The 21,312-nt window shown below is 41.6% G+C and overlaps 2 protein-coding genes across 5 annotated transcripts in view; one reads left to right on the top strand and one right to left on the bottom strand.

The window, feature by feature from the left end:
* Nucleotides 1–3,241: 3,241 nt before the first annotated feature.
* DPH3 (diphthamide biosynthesis 3) lies at nucleotides 3,242–10,281 on the bottom strand. 2 transcript variants are annotated; one of them, XM_008514207.2, is made up of 3 exons: nucleotides 9,910–10,281; nucleotides 9,305–9,379; nucleotides 3,242–5,789 (listed from the first exon to the last, which is right to left on the bottom strand). In XM_008514207.2, exons 1-3 carry the CDS (start codon nucleotides 10,015–10,017, stop codon nucleotides 5,724–5,726), a joined length of 249 nt encoding a protein of 82 aa, XP_008512429.1. In that variant the 5' UTR covers nucleotides 10,018–10,281; the 3' UTR covers nucleotides 3,242–5,723. The 2 variants fall into 2 exon arrangements, with proteins under 2 accessions (XP_008512429.1, XP_070432089.1); XM_070575988.1 differs by lacking the exon at nucleotides 9,305–9,379 and having other exon boundaries at nucleotides 9,910–10,145.
* OXNAD1 (oxidoreductase NAD binding domain containing 1) overlaps nucleotides 10,073–21,312 on the top strand; it is a 41,351-nt gene continuing 30,111 nt past the window's right edge. Inside the window, exon 1 of one of the 3 annotated variants that reach the window (XM_008514208.2) lies at nucleotides 10,073–10,703. The gene's annotated coding sequence lies outside the window, so the exon portion shown is untranslated. Of the gene's footprint in view, nucleotides 10,704–21,158; nucleotides 21,299–21,312 lie in introns of those variants that run through there. The other 2 variants (XM_008514209.2, XM_070575986.1) reach the window with 2 other exon arrangements.

Below are 21,312 nucleotides of genomic sequence, written 5' to 3'. Positions count from 1 at the left end.
AGACATGTCAGTAAGGTGGGTAGTCAAGGCCCCCATGGGTATTAACATCCCACTTTTAATGACGCCGTAAGAGCACGTGGCCCCATTTCTCTCTATAATTAGAGCTAATAAATATCTTCAAGTGGATATTTATGGCAGACTTTGGAAATATTAACCTATTATTACTAGAGTTATGATGTTCTGAATTTCAGTGTGAAAAATGCAGCCAAAGCCTTGCTCGTCTCAAAAGGCAAATGTAGCAAAAATTAATCCTATGGGACTATTGTCTGATGTCTGGCCAGCAAGATGAGAGCAGCTGATTTGTTTTAATGTTTCAACTGCTTCCATTTTATCGCTTGGAAATTTTTCAATTATTCAAACACTGCCACAGAAGAAAGAAAATGGGATTCGGAGTCAAAAGAATTGGATTGAAATACCAAGCCTGACGCTTAATGACTGTGGTAGATGAAATTACTTTTCAAAAAGATTCACTCCTTCCCTCTCCACCACCTCCAAGGGAGAATTTATTTCCCTGCCCCCTTGACCTTGGGCTTGGCCACATGACTTGTTTTGGCCAACGGAACATTGGCAGACATGATGCAAGCAAAGACTTGAAATGTGCATTGTGTGGTAGGAGCTGGCTCTTGCATCTCTGTCCAGGCTAGTCACCTGGTCTGAGGAAGAGGGGAGATGTGGGATGAGATCCAGACCCAGACTGTAGTTTAGAGCCCCCCAGCCAAACCCAGCCAGGATCAGCCAACTCCAGCTAACCCACAGACACATAAGAGAGAATAAATTACTACTGTTTTAAGTTTTGGGGTAGTTTGTAATGCAACAATACCTGATCGACACATTGGCAAACATTTGATTTCAGTTAACTTGGGGATAATGATATAAACATTATAGTGTGATCTAAATGCCATCATGCTATTATCATTTTACCTATTTAAGAACAAATAGAGCGTCTCACCCCTGCTTTGGCTTCCCCAACATTTTATATGGTGACAATTCAGCTAAGCTGGGACCACAGGACTACCTTTTCCAGAATTCCCTGCCCTGTATGGTCCTGGGTTAGCATTGACCACAAGAAATTTTGTGCAAGATTTGGAAACCAGACATAAAGCAGCAGATGTGTTTTATGCTCTGAGGTTTGGAGCAGGGTCCGGGGAGCAGTGGGTGCTCACGTACATTGCTGCTGATCTGCTAGCTTGCCTTGTACTGGGGCAAATACGCAACTTCATAGGGAAGGGCACGAGCTTCCTCTGGAAGTCACCTACAGCACCAAGTTTGGAGGTGGTGAGAGACAGATGTAGGTTCCAGTTTGTATTTTCTCTTGTTCACACCAAGCTTTCTTTTCTGACTACCAGTTTGGCTGACCTATAGTAGCCTCAACGTCATATGCAGAGGCAGCAGCCTTACCTTGAGGCCTCCACTCGCTCCTGCAACCACGTAAAGTCTAATCTTTATAGCAAATCCTTCATTCTCTATCACTCATGGTTCTTCTCCTCTGGATTGAACTCTGACACACTATGGCTGAGTTCATTGTCATTTTAACCTGTAAATTCAGGCAAGCTCCCCAGATCATAGTCTTGGGTCATTTATGATGGAGCAGGAAATATGTAATATTAAACTATTGTTTATTGAGTCCTTACTATGTGCAAACACTGTGCTAACTGTTTTACATGTATTATTTCACCTAATCTTACAAAATGGCCCGAATTCCCCATGCAGGCTGGCTCACTCTTGTCATCATCACCCATTGGTAGTTCAGAGATACCTGCTAGCTACAGTAATTCCAAGTTCTGCCATTTGGGATTGTAGACTAGGACTCAATGCCCTCTGGGGTGACCGTGAGTGGCCTGTGCTGCCCTCATAGAAAGAGCCCGGAACACATGTGGTGCCCATTAAGGGTTTTCACCCTCTTTTCCCTACCCTCAGTCTTGGCAGTAATCTTTGTCCGAAGGTACAAACTCTGGCCCTATCTGAGAACTCAGTTCCCTTCTAAGAATGAGTCTGACCCCAAATCTCTGCCTAGTGACTCAGTCCTGTGACCATGGTCAGGTCTCAGATGGAAACTGCTTGCCTGTCTCAGTCCCAGGTGCTGACCCACTGAAGCAGTGCTTATGGCTCCATGACACCTATGGGCATGCCCCAGCCCTTATTAGACATTTACCTCTATTTAGAGCCACTTCATATTGAACCCTTTCCCCCATCAAATACCCCTCATTTGCCAGGACTGAGGTGGCTGTCTTCCTTGATACCTCTCCTATTTTAATTATTTTGTGAGCTAGGGGATAGTATTTTTAACTGTGATTTCTTTTCCACATGTTCTTCGTTTTAAACCCTTAAGAAGGAATAATTTGTAAAGTTTCCAGTCGAGAATGTAATCTTGAGCAATTTGCTTTGTAGGAAGTAGGGAATGGTAGGCATCCTCAAGTGGAGTTAAAGAAGTTCTAATTACTTACACCTGCATAAGCTATCACTTTCCTAAGTGACGTTTTCACGAGTCTGCTTCATTGGCATCCTTCAGGTCTCAGAGAAAGTGCCAGACCTGAGAGCCTTCTGTCTACCCTTTATAAAGGCACCTGCTGCAATTACACTGTCACATCCCCTGGTTTCTTTCCTCTGGGCCCCAAGCACAGCCTGTGATCTTATTTTCTCTCTTCTAGTTGCATGTAAGCTCCAGGATGGCGGAAACCCTACTTGCCTTCCTCACCTGGTACCTAGTATGTGGCAGACACTCCACAAACACTTGCTGAATGGATGAATCCATTGAGCAACCCCAGGAAAGAGGTACTATTATGATCTATATCTCACAGATCAGGACAGAGATACAACAAGATTAAATCAATTGTCCAGGATCACGGTGGAGGAACTAAGATTCAAACTGTGTCCTCACCAGAGCTGGGCTCTCAAACCACTGCACAAATTGGTCATTAGCCTTAAATAAAGTATCAAGCTTCTTTCCCAGCAATAAACTGAATTACTCACCTAAGAATGTCAACTATCTTTGCCTTACTGCCACTTGATTCAAAGCTATTTTTTTTCCATTAACAATAAAAATCCAGAACTGAAACCCATGTGGCCATACTGCAGAAACAGTGGCAATTTCTTTCCTATTTAAAGACTCTTTTGTCCATACCAGAAACCTACTTAGAATGTCCCAAGGCAGTTAAAGATTTCTACCTCATATAAAATCACATCAAATCCTTTTAATACAAAAAGTTGGTATTTACGGGAAGAAAAACTACATGAAAGCAAATGGATTTGAATGATCTGATTTTATTTAGCATGCCAATACAACTTATTCTAATAAATTAATATGTACAGTTATAAAAAACGTTGAGTGCTTTCTAAGAAAAATGCTTCTAAATGTGCACACTAAAGTATATGCAGAATCCTTTAAATCGTTGACTTTATAATTTTCAATCTCAGAAGTGTGGTAACATCTAGTTACCGAAGAAGAATGGAGTCTCTCTCTGTAATTCATGATTTAGATAGTTTTGAGTTTAAAAAGGTTTCAATTACCATTTCAGCTCCTGCGAGCTATGAGGCCTGAAATGACAGCACCGAGGTCTGGAAATCACCTCACCCAGTCTCCTAATTGCACAGATGAGGAATCCACCGGCCTTGCCAAAGATTACAAAATTGGTGAGACAGCCTGGATTACAAACCAGTCTCAGAGGTGCTCTGATATGTTTGTTAAGCTGAAGAAGGCACAGATTACAGGGAACTCTAGTCATATCTGAAAGACCCTGATTTTACTTTCTGCTTAACATAGGACTCAATCCTGATGTGTTCTTTCGTTGTTAACAAATTTAGTGACTCAGTTGCTTTGGAAACAAAATCACTCCCATTATTGCAGAGGATCACTGACTGTCAGGTGCCATTTATGCTTCTGTTCTCCTGGGATGTTTGGACTTGGGCAACTTGTCTTCCTGCTCTTCCATGCTCATAGCAGAACCACACTGTTCTGTTCTGAATAGAAATGCTCGTGTCTGTTCTGGTTTAAAATTCATCATCAGCTGAGGGAACGAATGTTACCGACACCAACCAAACCATCAAATTTGAGTATGGGAGCGTTCATTTCTCTTTGCTGCTCATTCCCACAAGTCAGCACATGGCCTGCCGTTCATCTGAGCCGTTACTGGTTCCAAAGCAACTGTGGATTACTTCTGGGGCAACAGGGTCCCAAATAGCAATGAGATTTCTCATCACATCAAGAATATGCCATACAATGTACCACAGACTTCTGGCATACAATTTTTGGTGACTTATGATGTCTCAGCCTAATGGCTGCACATAGCCATGCTGCTGGCAGGTAAAAAAAGGCCACTCACTTGTTTTAACTTAAACCTCAAAGAGTGTGTGCAGCCCATTTATCAATCGGTAATAGAATGTTCATGTTCTGGCAAGCTATTTTTCTAATTGCAGGAGCCAAAACAACCTGCCAGACATCGGTGAGTTTTTTTAACTTTATATACACACAGCAAGATTGTGTACAGAAAGGGAATTTTTGAATTTCCATGTAAGTGATTCTAATTTTTTGCTACTCTCCCTGCTGCAGCAAATGATGACTGATAGCTTATCTCTATATATCTCTTTTCTCCAGGGCAACATTTCTCTGTAAGAGCTAATCTTTGGTGTGGTTGCAGCTTACAGAGGCTTATTAGATGTGCCCTCGGGAGCATACTTATTTAGAATAGGCCTCTCATTTTCAAGTTCATCCTCAGCAAGTATAAGAGTTGTAGAAGCTTTACCTTTTAGGAGTTGTGGCTTGATTTTGCAGCAATGCTGAAGTGCAGCTGCCAGCCATGAAGACTATCTAGAATGCACTTTCATCAGCCTTACCTACAAACAAATAGACAAATTAGAACCCAGACACAGAAATATTATTTGCTCTGACCTGGGAAAACCACTCAAGCGTTTAATTTACTAAGTTGGCATGTTTTTCTCCTCTCATTCTGTTACCGATTTCACTTCCTTTGGCTGCTTTTCTTTTTATTCTGTCCTTATTTTCAAGGAACATGCAGAATATCGATAAGGTAACTCCATACTCTTTGACCATTTCACTTTTCGACTTTTCTTTCTTACTAACTTTTAGCTCTAGAAAAATTGTGAGCTTAGTACATTTTCTCTTTAATATCATGATCAGAACTCAATGCATGAAGTATAACGGAAATGGCTTGCTTACCAGAACATGAACTTTCTAGTAATGGCAAGCCTGAGAAGGCTGGCTTGGTGTGGGAACTGAAAGTGCAGTACTGACAAGACAATGCATTTTCTCAAGTTTAGGATTGCAAAGCTGATGTCAAATTTCAAAGAAAGGGCTAATTTTAATAATCCTAATAACCAACTCAAAAATAAAATCCCTCATTTTATTAAGGAATCCTAATGACTTTGAGGTAGATGATGCTGTTATCAGATAATGAAATAAGCAGGTGTAAGATGTAAAAATAACTAAAGGAAAGAAAATACTGAATTGAAATTATCTTCCTTTAAATTCAGATGGAAAATTAAGAACACTTCCAATTCAAAGTTCGAAGCACAAAATCTAGGTACGTCATGTTGTGGACTTGCTTCTTTAATTGGAGATGAACTCGGTAGCCGATGGAAAGAATCCACACTCTAACGGAACAGCAAACTCAAAAGGGTTGTCCCCATGACGAAGCCAGCAACTATGCATTTGACTTTTTCCAGCTTGGCTCATTCCCAGATGTTCAGGATTTAGATTCCTGCAGTCTTCAGCATTTAACTAATTCTTTGTTGGTGGAAGGGGCTGGGACTGTTTCTCCACACATAAACTGATCCTGAGACAGAACAAGAAATTACATTAATCATAGAGTGTCTGTGTCACAAATGCATCAATAGTAAAGTTCCATTTTGTTACAGAATCAATCCAGCTCTGTTAATTTAGTTTTTCTATTGTTATGTCACTTCATCCTTGTTCAAAGAGTCAATGTCGGGAACAGAATTATAATCTTAAAAGTGCATCAGTTTTTAGTCTTGAATTCCTATTTAATATAAAGCACCTTATCTTATAAACAAACATGCTCATCTTCACTACAAAGCATCTACTTCCCAGGAATCACATTTATAAAGACATGTCACACCTTTTAAGTTTCCGTATTAATTACTACGTACACTAAAACTTCTCCACTTCAATATTTGGCCATTCAAATTCCTGTCTTCTTCAAAGTAATTACTCCTTCCAACTAAAAGGGATAGCTCTTTATGCGTTTCCCAGCATACATAATCTGTAATGTTAGCTACCTTGTAAATGAAGTTCAATCTCTGATTATTTATCCTGGCGTATGTCAGCTACCACAAGAAATCTGCCCCCAGGTCACCCTCATCTCCTGCAGTCTGACCCCAGAAGGATCAGCCTGTAGTCCATCCCTCGCACTCTCTCACTCCTACCAGCACCCAGAACCCGCTCACTGTGGTCTTTGGAATCTATGGTCCATCATTAACACAATACTCCATATTTTCAACCTCTTCTTTAAAATGTCCCTGTGCCTTCTTGCTCTAAAGTAGTGCTTCTCAAAAGGTGGTAGGAGGGGGGCATTGATTTTCTCTTCAGGGGACATTTGGCAATGCCTGGAGATACTCTGGATTGACACAACTGGGCAGGGGTGAGGGGTGCTACTTGCATCTAATAAGGAAAGGCCAGGGATGCTACTAAACACCCTGCAATGCACAGGACAGCCTTGTACAACAAACAGTTATTTAGCCCAAAATGCCCACAGTACTGAGAGTGAAAAAAGGTCATCCCCGAAGGGCAGTTTTCTCTGTAACCCTTCAAGAGCTCTGTGTGCTCTTAGGGCCCCAGTACCACAGAGACTGGAGGAGTGGCTGGTCGCTCCTTTCTGCCACCATTCTCTTTTCCTCTTTGAAACCCACCCACTTTAAATATAATCATGAGACTGTATCATCAGTGCTCCTCTCTGTTGCTGTCACCTACCCACCTTGAATCCCTCATTCCAACCCCTCTGGGACCTCCACTGTATTTATCCTACCCCCTTTCCAGCGCCCTTCACTCCCTTAATGTTTTCTTTACCTACTTTAAATTCCATGGTCAATTATCATAATCGCTCTGCTCTCACTCCTTCCTAATCCCTTGGCAAAGCCACAAGCCTGGTTAAATCTAACTTCCTGTGTCTCCATTCACCCGTGTAGCTGAATATCTACCACCTTAAACCCTCTCGATCCTCTGTCACCACAGTTACTGTCCCATGTCTCTGTTCCCCTTGAAAGAAATGTCTACACTTGCTGCTTCCTAGTCTTCTCTCATCCTCTCCAACAAGCTTTACACCATCAGGCTCTGTCTCCATTATTCCATTGAAACAGCTCTTATCACCGTTACAAATGGCCTCCCCGTTAAAGCCCACAGTTAACTTTCAGTTGTCTTTCTATAGGAGTGGCGTCTGACAAGGCTCATCACCTCCTCCACCTCTTCTCATCTGGGTTCCAGGAGACGACACTGGTGGTTTTCCTCCTTCCTCAGCGGTTGCTCCTCTGCAGCCAGCTTTGCTGACTCCTTGCTTCCCTCCCAGACCTTTATATGTTCGAGTGTCTCAACTCAGTCCTTTCTTTTGTCCATCTCTATCTTCATTCACAGCCCTGGTGATCTCATCCAATCTCACGGCTCTAAGTGCTATCAATATGCTGACACTCCCAAATTTACAGCGCCGGCCAATCTCTCTTTGAACTCCAGACTTGCATATCCGAGTGCCTCCACACTCACCCCACTTGGATGAAAAACAGGCCTCTCAAGCCTCGTATGTCCAACTCCCACCTCACACCTGCAGGCACCTCCCCATCGGTTGATGCTAAATCCATCCTCCCAGTTATGAAAGCCACAAACGTTGAAATCATCCTTGACTCCTCTCATATCCTACATCTATCGGTAGGAAAATCCTTATCCTTTAAAGTGTATCCAGAATCCAACCACTTTTCACTACCTCCATTGCTGCAGCCTGGTCCAAACCACCCATCTCCTCCTTTGATTAGTCTAACAGCTTCCTAACTGGTTTTCCTGCATCTATCCTTGCTCCCTCAGTCTACTCTGAACACAGCAGCCAGAATCACTCTTTCAAAACTTAAGTTGGATCATGGTACTCCTTTGTCCAAGAATCTTCTGATGGTTCCCAATATCATTCACCACAAAAGCCAGAATCCTTACAGTGGCCCACAAACACCTTTGTGATCTGCCCCACTCCACTAACTTCATGTTGGACAGCTCTCACCCTCATTCATTCTGCCAGGTCACACTGGCCTCCTTGCTGCTCCTTGATAAAACCAGGCATGTTCCTGCCTTAAGCCCTCTTCACTGCAAGTCCCCTTTGCCAGACTGCTCTTACCTGGCATAGTCAGGGCTCCCTTCCTCATCTCTTTCAGTCTTTGCTCAATCAGGCCTGCCATGATCGCCCTATTTAAAACCGCCACCTCTTCGCATACCAGCACTCTTGATCTCCCTTACCCTGTTCTCTTTTTGTTCCAGAATACATTATAATAGAAGAATAAATCAGTAAACTTCTAAACTATAGCAGGCTTCTCTTGTGGGGCTAAGTGCCTTATTCCCACCTTCCCTATACTCATTTTAAAGTTCATCCTTAAGAATGTTAAGCTCTGTTACATGTCAATTATATCTCAAAAAAAAAAAAAGAAAAGAAAAGAAAAAGGAATGTTTCGCTTCTTACTTAAGACTCTATTCAAAGTACTGACCAAAAGTTGGGGTGGGGAGTAATAACATTTATTTGTTTTCCATTGTCAGTACCCTTGGGTGAAATACAATAGGACAACCAAAGACTAAAATGAAATTGTAAAATCGCAACTATGACATATCTCAAACAAGATACTGCGAAGTCCTATGCATAAGTCAGTAAGAAATACTACACAATTCCCTTCTATATATAGAAATATATATATTACATCTTGTATAAATAAAAGAAATACTACACAGTTCCCTTCAAAATAAGTTTAGGAGCAATGAACAATTTTAATTACTTATTAAATAAAGGAGGAATAAAGACTGTCAATTAACTTTTAGAATTTTTTCTATTTAGTAAGTAATAATTTTCACTAGATACACAGCAATTTTTCTTATTGACCTCTCCAAAGCTAAAACGAGTTAGTTAATTTGAGCTTTTAAAATTTCAATTTACAATATGTCTGTTCATTAATGGTTTTTAAAATCTGTTTTAAAAAACAGCCTTTTCCTAACACACTGTTAGGAAACATTCTTCTGCACTTATCACAGACAGACTGCTCTAGGTCCTTGCCTCAAAACTCTCCCCCCATTTTTTCAAATCCGACCCCTTACTTTGTCATAAATCACTTTGATAATGAGAGAGCAGCTAGGACATGTTGCCACATCTTCCCCGTTCTCCAAATCTTCCTGTAACAAAATCAAACACCGTGTGGTCAGCACAGTCTTCCTACTGCAATCTCCTCCTCCCAAACCCGCCCAGCCCTATAGACAAGCTCCTTTGAGGCCTGCCTCCCCATAAGGTACGTGAGGGCCAAAAGGGCCTTCTGAGAAAAATGCCAACCCCACGTTTCCCTGGAAGCGTCACCTGGGGTAAAGACCCAGGAAGGTTAGCCAAGGTTCAGGCGCCTCAAAACCCCAGGGAAGACAAAAACGCGTCCCTTCCTCCAAAGAAGCATCCCAGGAAGTGGGACCCTAAGTGGAGGAGGATGGCGAGAAGACAGATGCTCCCCCGCCATCCACACCCACCCCCCGGGTCTGACTAAAGGCCAGAACCATGTGCCCGCTGACAGCTCAGAGTATCAACTTTGGGGGATTCAGAAACAGGATAAAAAGGGCGTGGATAACTAAGAGTGTCACGCGCGACGGAACGGCGGAAGGTAGACGGCAGCGACAAGGCGCCTGCTCCGATGAGTCGCAGGGCGGGAGTCGGAGGTTACCTTGGTGATGCAGAAATTATCCCCGCACGGGCAGGGGTAGAAGTACGTCTCTGAGTCCTCGTCATATTGGAAGTCCTCGATCTCCACCTCGTCGTGAAACACCGCCATTGTCCCTGGAGCCCGCAGACGTCTACGGCTCTGCCGGCCCACAGCGGCCCCTGTAGGTCCAACGTTGCGGGCGCCGGCCCAGGCGGGCGTTGTCACCACGCACCGGCGCAGGAACGACCGCTTCCGGCGCACAGACAATGACGTAGCTCTGGACTTGGAGGCCAAATGGGTGACCGGGTAGCGGTCACCATGGAGATGCCTGAGCTACGGGGCGGAGACGCTGGAAGACGGCGTTCGCAGCTCAGTGTCGTCGCGCGAGGCTCCGCCCATCGGGCGGCAGCGACCAATAAGACGTGGGGATGGCTCGCGCTGCTTCTACGTCACGTCGGCGACGCCGGAAGCTCTCAGGAGTAGGTGGCCGAGTTTGGCCCGGATCTGTGAGCCAGCTCCTCGCGGTGGCGGTGAGGAAGCCCCTTACTGTGGCTGTCGTTGCCCTGCCTCACGCCCGCGGACCTTAGAGAGGCCTTAACCTGACCCCGCGGAAGGCCGCAGCAGGCCACGGTAGCATCGACTCGGCCCTCGGCGCTCCTGGGGAAAGGGGGACGCGGGAGCAGCTCAGCCTCCCGGACCTCCCTCCCTGCCTCCTAGTGAGGACGAAAAGCTCCTTTGGCATTTTGGTTCACCGAGTGACCTTGAGCTCAGGCCGACGCCTAGCTTGTAGTTCCTGGCTGCACTCGGCTGTTCAGGTACATCCCCGCCTCTGCCTCACCCCAGATTATCTTCACATGCCCTAAATTGTGTCGCTGAAAGGACCCACACCTGGAAGGCAGAGATAGAGTTCTAGTCCCGTGTTTCCCAGGCGTATAACGTTAACTACAGTGATTTGTAGTAGTAATAACATCAGCTTTTATTATTGGGAGTTTGCAGTGTGCCGGGTATTGCGGTAGGTATAATTCTCCCACCAACCCTGGGAGTTTAGATATTACTCCATTTTGTTAACCTTCAAACGAAGACACACAGAGTTGGGTATCTGGACCAAGAGCACAGACCTAGGAAAAGAAGAGCCTGTCTGTCCCCAAAGCCCGGGAACAAATTACTTAATTTGTATGAACCAGTTTCCTCTTTGTAAAAGGAAGAGCATCAGCTGGTAGGGTTATCATCCTGAGGCCTGTGTATACCTTACAGTGAAATACGAATAAAAGGTGGTTTGTATTGAACGCAGTGTTGGTGCCCGATTTGGTACAGCTGGATTCCATGGGGTATTGCTCCATTACTAGGCATTTATTCACATCCTGGTGGAGAACGCATGCTGTGCAATGACAAAAGCGCTACAGAACTGCAAAGCCGAAGATCCGGGCTCAGAATCTAGCTAGTTTCTAACTAGCTCTGGGAGCTGGATGTTTACATTTTTTGGGTCTTATTTCCTTTTCTGACTTAAAAAGCCTTGGATTGGAGATGATTTACAAGATATCTTCAGATCTAACATTCTACTTTTGCGTGGAAATTATGAGTTTTATGTAGTTCAGCAATCACATGTACCGTGTTTATTTTCTATTTAGATGTATACATAACATGCACTTGTGTACACATTCCTATGCTTATTTATGTACACAGACTCAAATATTTGCATGAAGTTGCCAATTTTGTGCTCACTGAAGTGAAGCTCCACGAAGTTTAGCTCTTTTAAGGCTTGAAAACCTAACGGCAGAGAAGTCTGAAAGGAAATCCAGAAGTTACATTAAAGGAGTTCATAGAGGACGATTTCAGAGGCCTCGCAAACACTCCATTTTGTATAGTTGGAAATCTACCCAGCCCTTGGGAAACTTGTGTTAAACTTCTCGAGGGTTGACTGGAATGATTCTGATCTGTCTGAGCAAAACCTACACAGTTCAGTGGCTGCTCCCTGTCTGTCTGTAGACACACATACTTCCCAGGTAGCCTCTTGGAGACAAGAGGACAGGAGAGAGTCTCCAGCGTCAATTCTGTAGTCCCAGTGATCATTTTGAGGTTGGGAACCATATTTAGTTCTCCAGTGCTTCTGAGCATATGTACCTACAAATTAAAGAGGAGCCATTTTCAAATGTTCAGAAATGGGTGCAGTCATATTTGGCTCATGGAAGTATAAATTGGTAGACCTTTTAGAAAGCAGTTTGGATCTGTCAAAAACAATTTGCTGCGGCCATTCTGGTGGCGTAGTGGTTAAGTTCACGCACTCCACTTTGGCGGCCTGGGGTTTGCAGGTTTGGATCCTGGGCAGAGACCTAGCTCTGCTCATCCAGCCATGCTGTGGTGGCATCCTGCATAAAATAGAGGAAGATTGGCACAGATGTTAGCTTAGCGACAATCTTCCTCAAGCAAAAAGAGGAAGATTGGCAGTACGTTAGCTCAGGGCCAATATTCCTCATTAAAAAAAAAACAAATAATTTGCTGAGAAATCTTAAAATCTGAGGTTAACAGTCCTAAAAGTTACAGGGATTGTTAGGTAGTTTTCCTTCATAATTTCTTTGTAATTTTCCAACTTTTCTTTGAGTATATATTACCTAAAATGGAAAAAGAAAAACTAATGAACCAGTTAATAATAATTGACACTATGTGCCAGGCACTTGTACCAAGTGTTTCACATGCGTCATGTCTTTAAAACAGCCTTCTGAGTATAGGTATCATTAATTCCATCTTCAACATTGGGAAACTTGAAGTTTAGAGGCCAAGAAACTTGCCAAGGGTGGCAAAGCTGATAATTGGCAGTAGCTATGGCAAGAACTGAGATCTGTCTGACCTCCAAACTTAGGCTCTTAATTAACTACGATGCCGTTTGTGATGAGATGGTGCTTGAAGTAGAGCTGGATTAAAACAGTGCTGGAGCTCAGCAGACTGGAGATTTTCCGCTGGAGCAGTGCTGGTTCCCTTGAGACCTAGATTTGGGAGTCTCCTTGGCCTTCCATAGTGCTTTCACCCTACCGTCTGTTGGCCATCCTGCTTGTCTGGCCTGAGGTAGTTCCCTGTGTGGTTCTACCCAGTTTGAGTTCATACTGTGCTGGAGAGAGTGAAACCGTAGCTGCACATGTGATGCAGGCTTTTTATTCCTCCCAGCACTTTTAAATAAAACATTACAACGACTACTAAACTTTGCATTTATTCCTAAAAGGGAATTGGAAACATTTATAATGAGACATTTTTGGACCCTGAGAGCATGACAAAAGCAGATTTACTAGTTACTAAAGGGTAACTTGAGATCAGATATTTATGGTTTGGGTTTTTTAAAAAAATTTTTTTTATTAAGTTCATAATAGTTTACATCAATGTGACATTTCAGTTGTATATTGTTTCTTGACTGTCACCACATAAGTGCTCCTCTTCACCCCCTGTGCACATCCCCCAACCCCCTTCCCCTGATAACCACTGAACTGATTTCTTTGTCCATGTATTTGTTCATATTCCACTTGAGTGAAATCATCTGATGTTTGTCTTTCTCACTCTGGCTTATTTTGCTTAGCATAATTCCCTCCATGTCCTTCCATGTTGTTGCAAATGGAATGAATTTGTCTTTTTTATGGCTGAGTAGTATTCCATTGTATATATATATGTATATATATATATACATATACCATATGTTTATCCAATCATCAGTCGATGGGCACATGGATTGTTTCCATGTCTTGGCTATTGTGAATAGTGCTGCAGTGAACATAGGAGTGCATATGTTACCTTGGATTGTTGATTTCAAGTAGTTTGGGTAGATACCCAGTAGTGGGATAGCTGGGTCATATGGTAGTTCTATTTTTAGTTTTTTGAGGAATCTCCATACTGTTTTCTGTAGTGGCTGCATCAGTTTGCATTCCCACCAGCAGTGTATGAGGGTTCCCTTTTCTCCACACCCTCTCCAACATTTGTTATTTTTAGTCTTAGTGATTATAGCCATTTTAACAAGCGTAAGGTGGTATCTTAGTGTAGTTTTGGTTTGCATTTCCCTGATGATTAGTGATGTTGGACATCTTTTCATGTGTTTCTTGGCCATCTGTATATCTTCTTTGGAAAAATGTCTGTTCATGTCCTCTGCCCATTTTTTGATCTGGCTGTTTGTTTTTTTATTGTTCAGTTGTGTGAATTCCTTATATATTATGGAGATTAACCCCTTCTCAGATATATGATTTGCAAATATTTTCTCCCAATTGGTGGGTTGTCTCTTTGTTTTGATTCTAATTTCTTTTGCCTTGCAGAAGCTCATTAGTCTGATGAACTCCCACTTGTTCATTTTTTCTTTTATTTCCCTTGTCTGAGAGGACATGGTATTTGAACAGATCCTTTTAAGTTTGATGTTAAAGGGTGTACTACCTATATTATCTTCCAGGAATTTTATGGTTTCAGGACTTATCTTCAAGTCTTTGATCCATTTTGAGTTTATTTTTGTGTATGGCATGAGATAATGGTCTACCTTCATTCTTTTGCATGTGGCTGTCCAGTTTTCCCAACACCATTTATTGAAGAGACTATCTTTTCTCCATTGTATGTTCTTGGCACCTTTGTTGAAGATTAGCTGTCTGTAGATGTGTGGTTTTATTTCTGGGCTTTCAGTTCTGTTCCATTGATCTGTGTGCCTGTTTTTGTACCAATACCATGCCGTTTTGATTGCTATGGCTTTGTAGTACATTTTGAAGTCAGGGATTGTGATACCTCCAGCTTTGTTCTTTTTTCTCAGGATTGCCTTAGCAATTCGGGGTTTTTGGTTGCCCATATGAATTTTAGGATTCCTTGTTCTATTTCCATGAAGAATGTCATTGGGATTCTGATTGGGATTGCACTGAATCTGTAGATTGCTTTGGGCAGTATGGACATTTTAACTATGTTTATTCTTCTGATCCATGTGCATGGGATTTCTTTCCATCTCTTTATGTCATTATCAATTTCTTTCAGTAATGTCTTACAGTTTTCATTGTATAAGTCCTTCACTTCCTTGGTTAAATTTATTCCTAAATACTTTATCCTTTTAGTTGCGATTGTAAATGGAATTGTATCCTTGAGTTCTCTTTCTGTAAGTTTGTTATTAGAATATATAGAAAAGCAACTGATTTTTGTAAGTTGATTTTGTACCCTGCAATTTTACTTTAGTTGTTAATTATTTCTATAATTTTCTGATGGATTCTTTGGGGTTTTCTATATAGAAGATCATGTCATCTGCAAACAGCGAGAGTTTCACTTCTTCACTCTCGGTTTGGATTCCTTCTATTCCTTTCTCTTGCCTAATTGCTCTGGTCAAAACCTCCAGTACTGTGTTGAATAAGAGTAGTGATAATGGGCATCCTTGTCTTGTTCCTGTTCTCAGGGTGATAATATTCAGGTTTTGCCCATTGAGTATGATGTTGGCTGTGGGTTTGTCATATATGGCCTTTATTATGTTGAGCTAATTTCCTTCTATCCCCATTTTGTTAAGAGTTTTTATCATAAATGGCTGTTGGATCTTGTCAGATGCTTTCTCTGCATCTACTGAGATGATCATGTGGTTTTTATTCCTCAATTTGTTGATGCAGTGTATCACGTTGATTGATTTGTGGATGTTGAACCATCCGTGTCCCTGGTATAAATCCCACTTGATCATGATGTATGATCCTTTTGATGTATTGCTGAATTCGAGTTGCCAAAATTTTGTTGAGTACTTTTACATTTTTGTTCATCAGCACTATTGGCCTGTAGTTTTCCTTTTTTGTGTTGCTCTTGTCAGGCTTTGGTTTCAGAGTGTTATTGGCCTCGTACAATGTGTTAGGAAGTGTTCCATTTTCCCTAATTTTTTGGAATAGCCCAAGAAGGATAGGTATTAAATCCTCTCTGAAAGTTTGATAGAATTCCCCAGGGAAGCCGTCTGGTCCTGGGGTTTTATTCTTTGGGATGCTTTTGATTACTGTTTCAATCTCTTTCCTTGTGATTGGTCTATTCAGATTATCTGTTTCTTGATTCAGCCTTGGGAGGTTGTAAGAGTCTAAGAATTTATCCATTTCCTCTGGATTATCCATTTTGTTGGCATATAGTTTTTTGTAGTATTCTGTTATAATCCGTTGTATTTCTGTGGTGTCCATTGTTATTTCTCCTCTTGCATTTCTAATTTTGTTTATTTGAGCTTTCTCACTTTTTTTCTTTGTAAATCTGGCTAGGGGTTTGTCAATTTTATTTATCTTCTCAAAGAACCAGCTCTTTGTTTCATTGATGCTTTCTACTGCCTTTTTTGTTTCAATAGCATTTATTTCTGCTCTGGTTTTTAGTATTTCTCTCCTTCTGCTGACTTTGGGCTTTGTTTGTTCTTCTTTCTCTAATTCAGTTAGGTGTAATTTGAGATTGCTTGTTTGGGATTTTTCTTGTTTGTTAAGGTGTGCCTGTATTACGATGAATTTCCATGGGGCTTTTGCTGCATCCCATGTGAATTAGTATGGTATGTTATAATTTCCATTTGTCTCCAGCTAGTTTTTGATTTCTTCTTTAATTTCTTCAATGATCCATTGCTTGCTCAATAGCACGTTGTTTAGTCTCTACATCTTTGTCCCTTTCTCAGCTTTTTTCTTGTAATTAATTTCTAGCTTTATAGCATTGTGATCAGAAAAAATGCTTGTTATTATTTCAGTTTTCTTAAATTTATTGAGGCTTGCCTTGTTTCCCAACATATAGTCTATCCTTGAGAATGTTCCATGTGCACTTGAGAAGAGTGTGTATTCTGCTGTTTTGGATGGAGTGTTCTATATATGTCTGTTAAGTCCAACTGATTTAGCATTTCATTTAATTCCGCTGTTTCCTTGTTGATTTTCTGTCTGCATGATCTATCCATTGATGTGAGGGGGGTGTCGAGGTCCCCTAGTATTATTGTGTTATTATTAATATCTTCTTTTAGGTTTGTTAATAGTTTCTTTATGAAATTTGGTGCTCCTGTGTTGGGCACATGGATAATTATAAGTGTTATTTCTTCTTGATGGAATGTCCCTTTGATCATTATATACTGCCCCTCTTTGTCTCTCTTCACCTGCCTTATCTTGAAGTGTATTTTGTCAGATATAAGTATGGCAACACTTGCTTTCTTTTGTTTACCATTAGCTTGGAGTATTGTCTTCCATCCCTTCACTCTGAGCCTGTGTTTGTCATTGGAGCTGAGATGTATTTCTAGGAGGCAGCAAATTGTTTGGTTTTGTTCTTTAATCGATTTTGCCACTCTGTGTCTTTTTATTGGAGAATTAATCCATTTCGGGTACTTATTGATGTATGAGGGCTTAATGCTCTTTTTTTATCACTTGTTTTCCAGTGCTCCTACATTTCCTTTGTTTCTCATCCTGTGTGTTTTGGTCTACTCATTGAATTATGAGGTTTTTATGATGTGTTTCATTGTTTTCTCCTTATTTTTTATTTGTGTCTCCTGTTTTTTTGTTTAGTGGTTACCATGAGGTTTGTATTCAAAATCTCATGTGTAAGATAGTCCATTTTCTGATGGCCTCTTATTTCTTTAGTCTAAACTGATTCAGTCCCTTTCCTCCTCCCCTCCTGTTTTTCTCACATCTTATTCCATCTTGTGTTGTGAGTTTGTGATTAAAATGGCAGGATTATCTTTGTTTTTGGTGTTTTCCTTCCCTTTATCTAAATGCTATACTTGAGTATTTGCTATCCTATTCTGATTCTGTCTGCCTGTTTATCTTCTTACTCCATGTTTTGTGACCCCTTTCTCCCTTTTTTTTTCCCCTCAGGTATGAGGGCCTTCTTGAGGATTTCTTGCGGGGGGGGGGGGGGGGGGAGCGGGGATCTCGTGGCTATAAACTCCCTTAGCTTTTGTTTGTCTGGGAAAGTTTTTATTTCTCCCTCATATCTGAAGGATATTTTTGCTGGATAGAGTATTCTTGGCTGAAAATTTTTGTCTTTTGAAGATTTGAATATATCATTCCATTCTCTTCTAGCTTGTAAGGTTTCTTCAGAGAAATCCACTGAAAGCCTGATAAGGGTTCCTTTGTAGGTTATTTTCTTCTGCCTTCCTGCCCTTAGTGTCCTTTATTTGTCATTCATTTTTTTCCAGTTTTACTACTATATGCCTTGCAGTATGTCTTTTTACATTGACAAATCTAGGAGATCTAGAAGCCTCTTCCACACCGATTTCCCTCTCTTTCCCTAGGTTTGCGAAATTTTCTGCTATCACCTCCTTGAACATGCTTTCTGCTCCATTCTCCTCTTCTCCTTCTTGAATGCCTATAATTCTTATGTTGCATTTCCTCTTTGAGTTGGATATTTCTCGGAGACTTTCTTCATTTCTTTTTTGTCTTAGTTCTCTCTCCTCCTCTGTCTGGAGCATTTCAACATGTCTTTCTTTGATTATGCTGATACGCTCCTCTATGATGTCCACTCAAACGTTCAGGGAATCTGTATTTTGTTTTATCTCTTCCATTGTGTCTTTCATCTCTAATATTTATGATTGGTTCTTCTTTATAGTTTCAATCTCTTGTGAAGTAGCTCCTGAACTTGTTGAATTGTTTCTCTACATTCTCTTTTACCTTGTTGAGTTTTTTGATGATAGCTATTTTGAATTCATTGTCATTTAGGTTACATATTTCTGTGTCCTCAGGACTGAATTCTGGGTACTTGTTTTCTCTCTGGTCTGGAGATTTGATATAGTGTTTGATATTGCTGTAGGAGATAGGTCAGATCTTTCACATCCTGATATTATTTGGTTGCATTTACTGCCTGTTGCCACTGGGTGGGGGTCAAGAGCCACATATTCTGAGCCCTCTGCCTTCAGTGGAGATCCCAGGCAGTGGAGCTGGTGCAGAGCAGGTTGGGGAGGGGTGCTTTCTCCTGCATGCTCTCCGGGCTTCCTCACTCTGCTCTCGTTATCTGCTCTCCTGGGGTGTTAGCTTGATGCGGTCACCCCCTGTGAAAGCTCTCGCCCCAGTAGAGGTCTTCTTTCTAGGCTGCATGGGCCCTCGGGGGTCCTTGATGTTCCTGCAAATGAATGTCCCCTCCTCTGTTCCTTCCATCTCTAGCCTTCTATGGTCGCGGATTGCAGTCTTTAGAGGAGGGGGCAAAGTTCTCTCTTAGCCCATTCCAGCTCCTCCAAGGGGGGCTCCAGCCTCTCTGCCCTCCGTCATGTGGCTGCGTGTCTCTCCAACGTTTTTGTGTTGTGTTAGGATGTCCTCTGTTGGAGTATGGATGCCCCTTTTAGTTGTATGTTGGAGGGGAGAGAATCCCAGGCAAGTTCTCCCTGCCATAATGCTGACGTCACTCCTTTAAATTTTTTTAATCGTAAAATGTTAACAGTGCCAATCTGGAAAATACCAGTGACCAAAATTCTTAGCGTAAGATCAAATTTAGAACTAGGTCATAACTATGTAGTAGAAACTGTATTTGATGAGTGCTGTTGTACATCAGGCCAAGGGGAGTTGTTCATTGGCAATATCAAACCACTCCCTCTTGTTTGGCAGGGAGGAGAGAGGTAGTTAATGTATTTGGGATGATTTTTAGTAGCATTTTTGCTTGCCAGGTTCTTCCATAGACATTTATTCCTCTCAGCCGTCCAGTCAGGTGGGGTTGGCATTCTCATTAAAAAATGGTAAGAAGTGACTGGCCCGAGATCAGAAAGGAGTAAGGAGTCAGATCTGAGCCCAGTTCCACTGATTCCAAGTCAAGCACTCTGTAATTGCTTGTGTACCACTAGGGTTCCCTTACCAAATGCCACATGCTGGGAGTCCTTTTGCTTCCCCAGTGGCAGGTAGGATTCTAAATCAGCAGGTGCCGTGATGGTTCTATGAATTTACTTAATTTCAGTGCATTACTGCTCTCTGAGGCATTCTTGACTTTTCTCATTCTCTCCCCTCATCCAGCCTATCAGCAAGTCATAGGGCTCTAATTCCAAAATATATTCTGTGTTTGTCTACTTCTGTCATCTCTGTGGCTTTCTCCTACTCTAACCTTAGACTGGAGCCTTCTCACTGGACTTCCTGCTTTGACTCTTGCCTGTCTGTGAGCCATAGCAGAGCAGTCTGAGCGACCCTTTAATGTAAATTAGATCCCGTCCCTCTCCTGGTTTGTTCAAACCCTTCAGATGCTTCTCGTTGCCCTTAGGATAAAGTCCTTCCCCTTGCCACAGCCTGGTGTTATGTGGCATGTGTCTGCCTGCTTGACTTCATCCCTTATCGCGCTCTCCTAGCTCATTGCTCTCCAGTCACACTGGCCGAGCTTCCTGCAAAACACCAGGCTTGTTTCTGTGACTGGGCCTCTGCCGCAGTGCTCTGCCCTCTGCATCTGCATGGCTGCCTCTTCCTCATCTGTCAGGTCTCAGCTCAGACAGCTCTTGAGAGAGAGCTTTCCTGATATTCCCCCACCCACCCCATCACTCTGTTTCCTTCAGCACACTCTTTGTCATCTGTAATTGTCTTCTTGATTATGTTTACTATTTTCTGTTACATACGCTGTAGTAAAAGCTTCATGATGGCAAGGGCCTTGTGTCTGGTTCTTTATTGTGGCTTCACGGCTTAAAATAGTGCCTGGCACGGAGTAATCGTTAAATAGATTGTACTTTTTAAAAAGAAACCAGTATAGTTCATTTTAAATCTTAAATTTAATCTGTTGCTTATAGTAATTTTTTTTACTGCTTAAATGGAGATGTTTTACTTAGCATTTATAATCGTTTTCTATGTTTCAGAAATAGAGTTAATTAAGAAACTTTTGGTGAGGTAACGTCTGTGAGGATACAAACATTGATGGAATATTCTTTTGTATATGGTTTTAGAAATTACTTAATATATGTTAAGTTTCTATAGTTAATTAAATACATTAACTGACTATATGAAACCATTGGACATATTTCAAAAAATGGGTAGGTTTTTTTTTAATGCCTTATTACTTTGGATGGCACTTTAACACAATTTAGTAAAAAAATACCCTTCTTTTTTTTTTTTTTACCAGTAGGTGGCCCTCTCGGTCATGGTTACTATTGTTACAAAACCAGATTTCAGAATTTTAAAGACAACGGCTTTTTAAAATGAACTTTTCTTTGTTTTCCAGTTTAGTTGAGCAGTAGACCATGCAAACAGTCTACTCGTGAAAGATATATCTTATGTGGGGACAATTTATTTTAGCAGTAGTTGTCTAAAACATTGAGCAGAACAATATTTCCGTAGTTACCTATATATCACTTACATTTTATCAGGGAACCTGGCCTTAAGTGCCATATAACTGTATCATTCTAGCCATTGGTCTGGACTTTCATGGGATGGATATCCTAAGACACAGGGGCTAAAGACAGACCAGAGAAGATGAAAAAGAGAAGCGGTGAGAGAAAAAGTCAGAAAAGAAAAATGGAAATGTGAGAAGGAAGAATTGATGGAAAGTGAGTAATTGAGA

This window comes from Equus przewalskii, chromosome 15 (genome assembly GCF_037783145.1).
Source record: "Equus przewalskii isolate Varuska chromosome 15, EquPr2, whole genome shotgun sequence".
Taxonomy (NCBI): domain Eukaryota; kingdom Metazoa; phylum Chordata; class Mammalia; order Perissodactyla; family Equidae; genus Equus; species Equus przewalskii.
The sequence above is the reverse complement of the archived record's forward strand: the minus strand, read 5'-3'. Positions and strand labels throughout refer to the sequence as shown.

Excerpts from the sequence above, each read along its gene's own strand:
- DPH3 (XM_008514207.2), bottom strand. The coding sequence starts at position 10,017 with ATGGCGGTGTTTCACGACGAGGTGGAGATCGAGGACTTCCAATATGAC. Across the intron at positions 9,380-9,909 it reads ATAATTTCTGCATCACCAAG|GAAGATTTGGAGAACGGGGA; the intron begins GTAACCTCCGAC and ends ATTTTGTTACAG. Across the intron at positions 5,790-9,304 it reads TCAAAGTGATTTATGACAAA|GATCAGTTTATGTGTGGAGA; the intron begins GTAAGGGGTCGG and ends GTTCTGTCTCAG.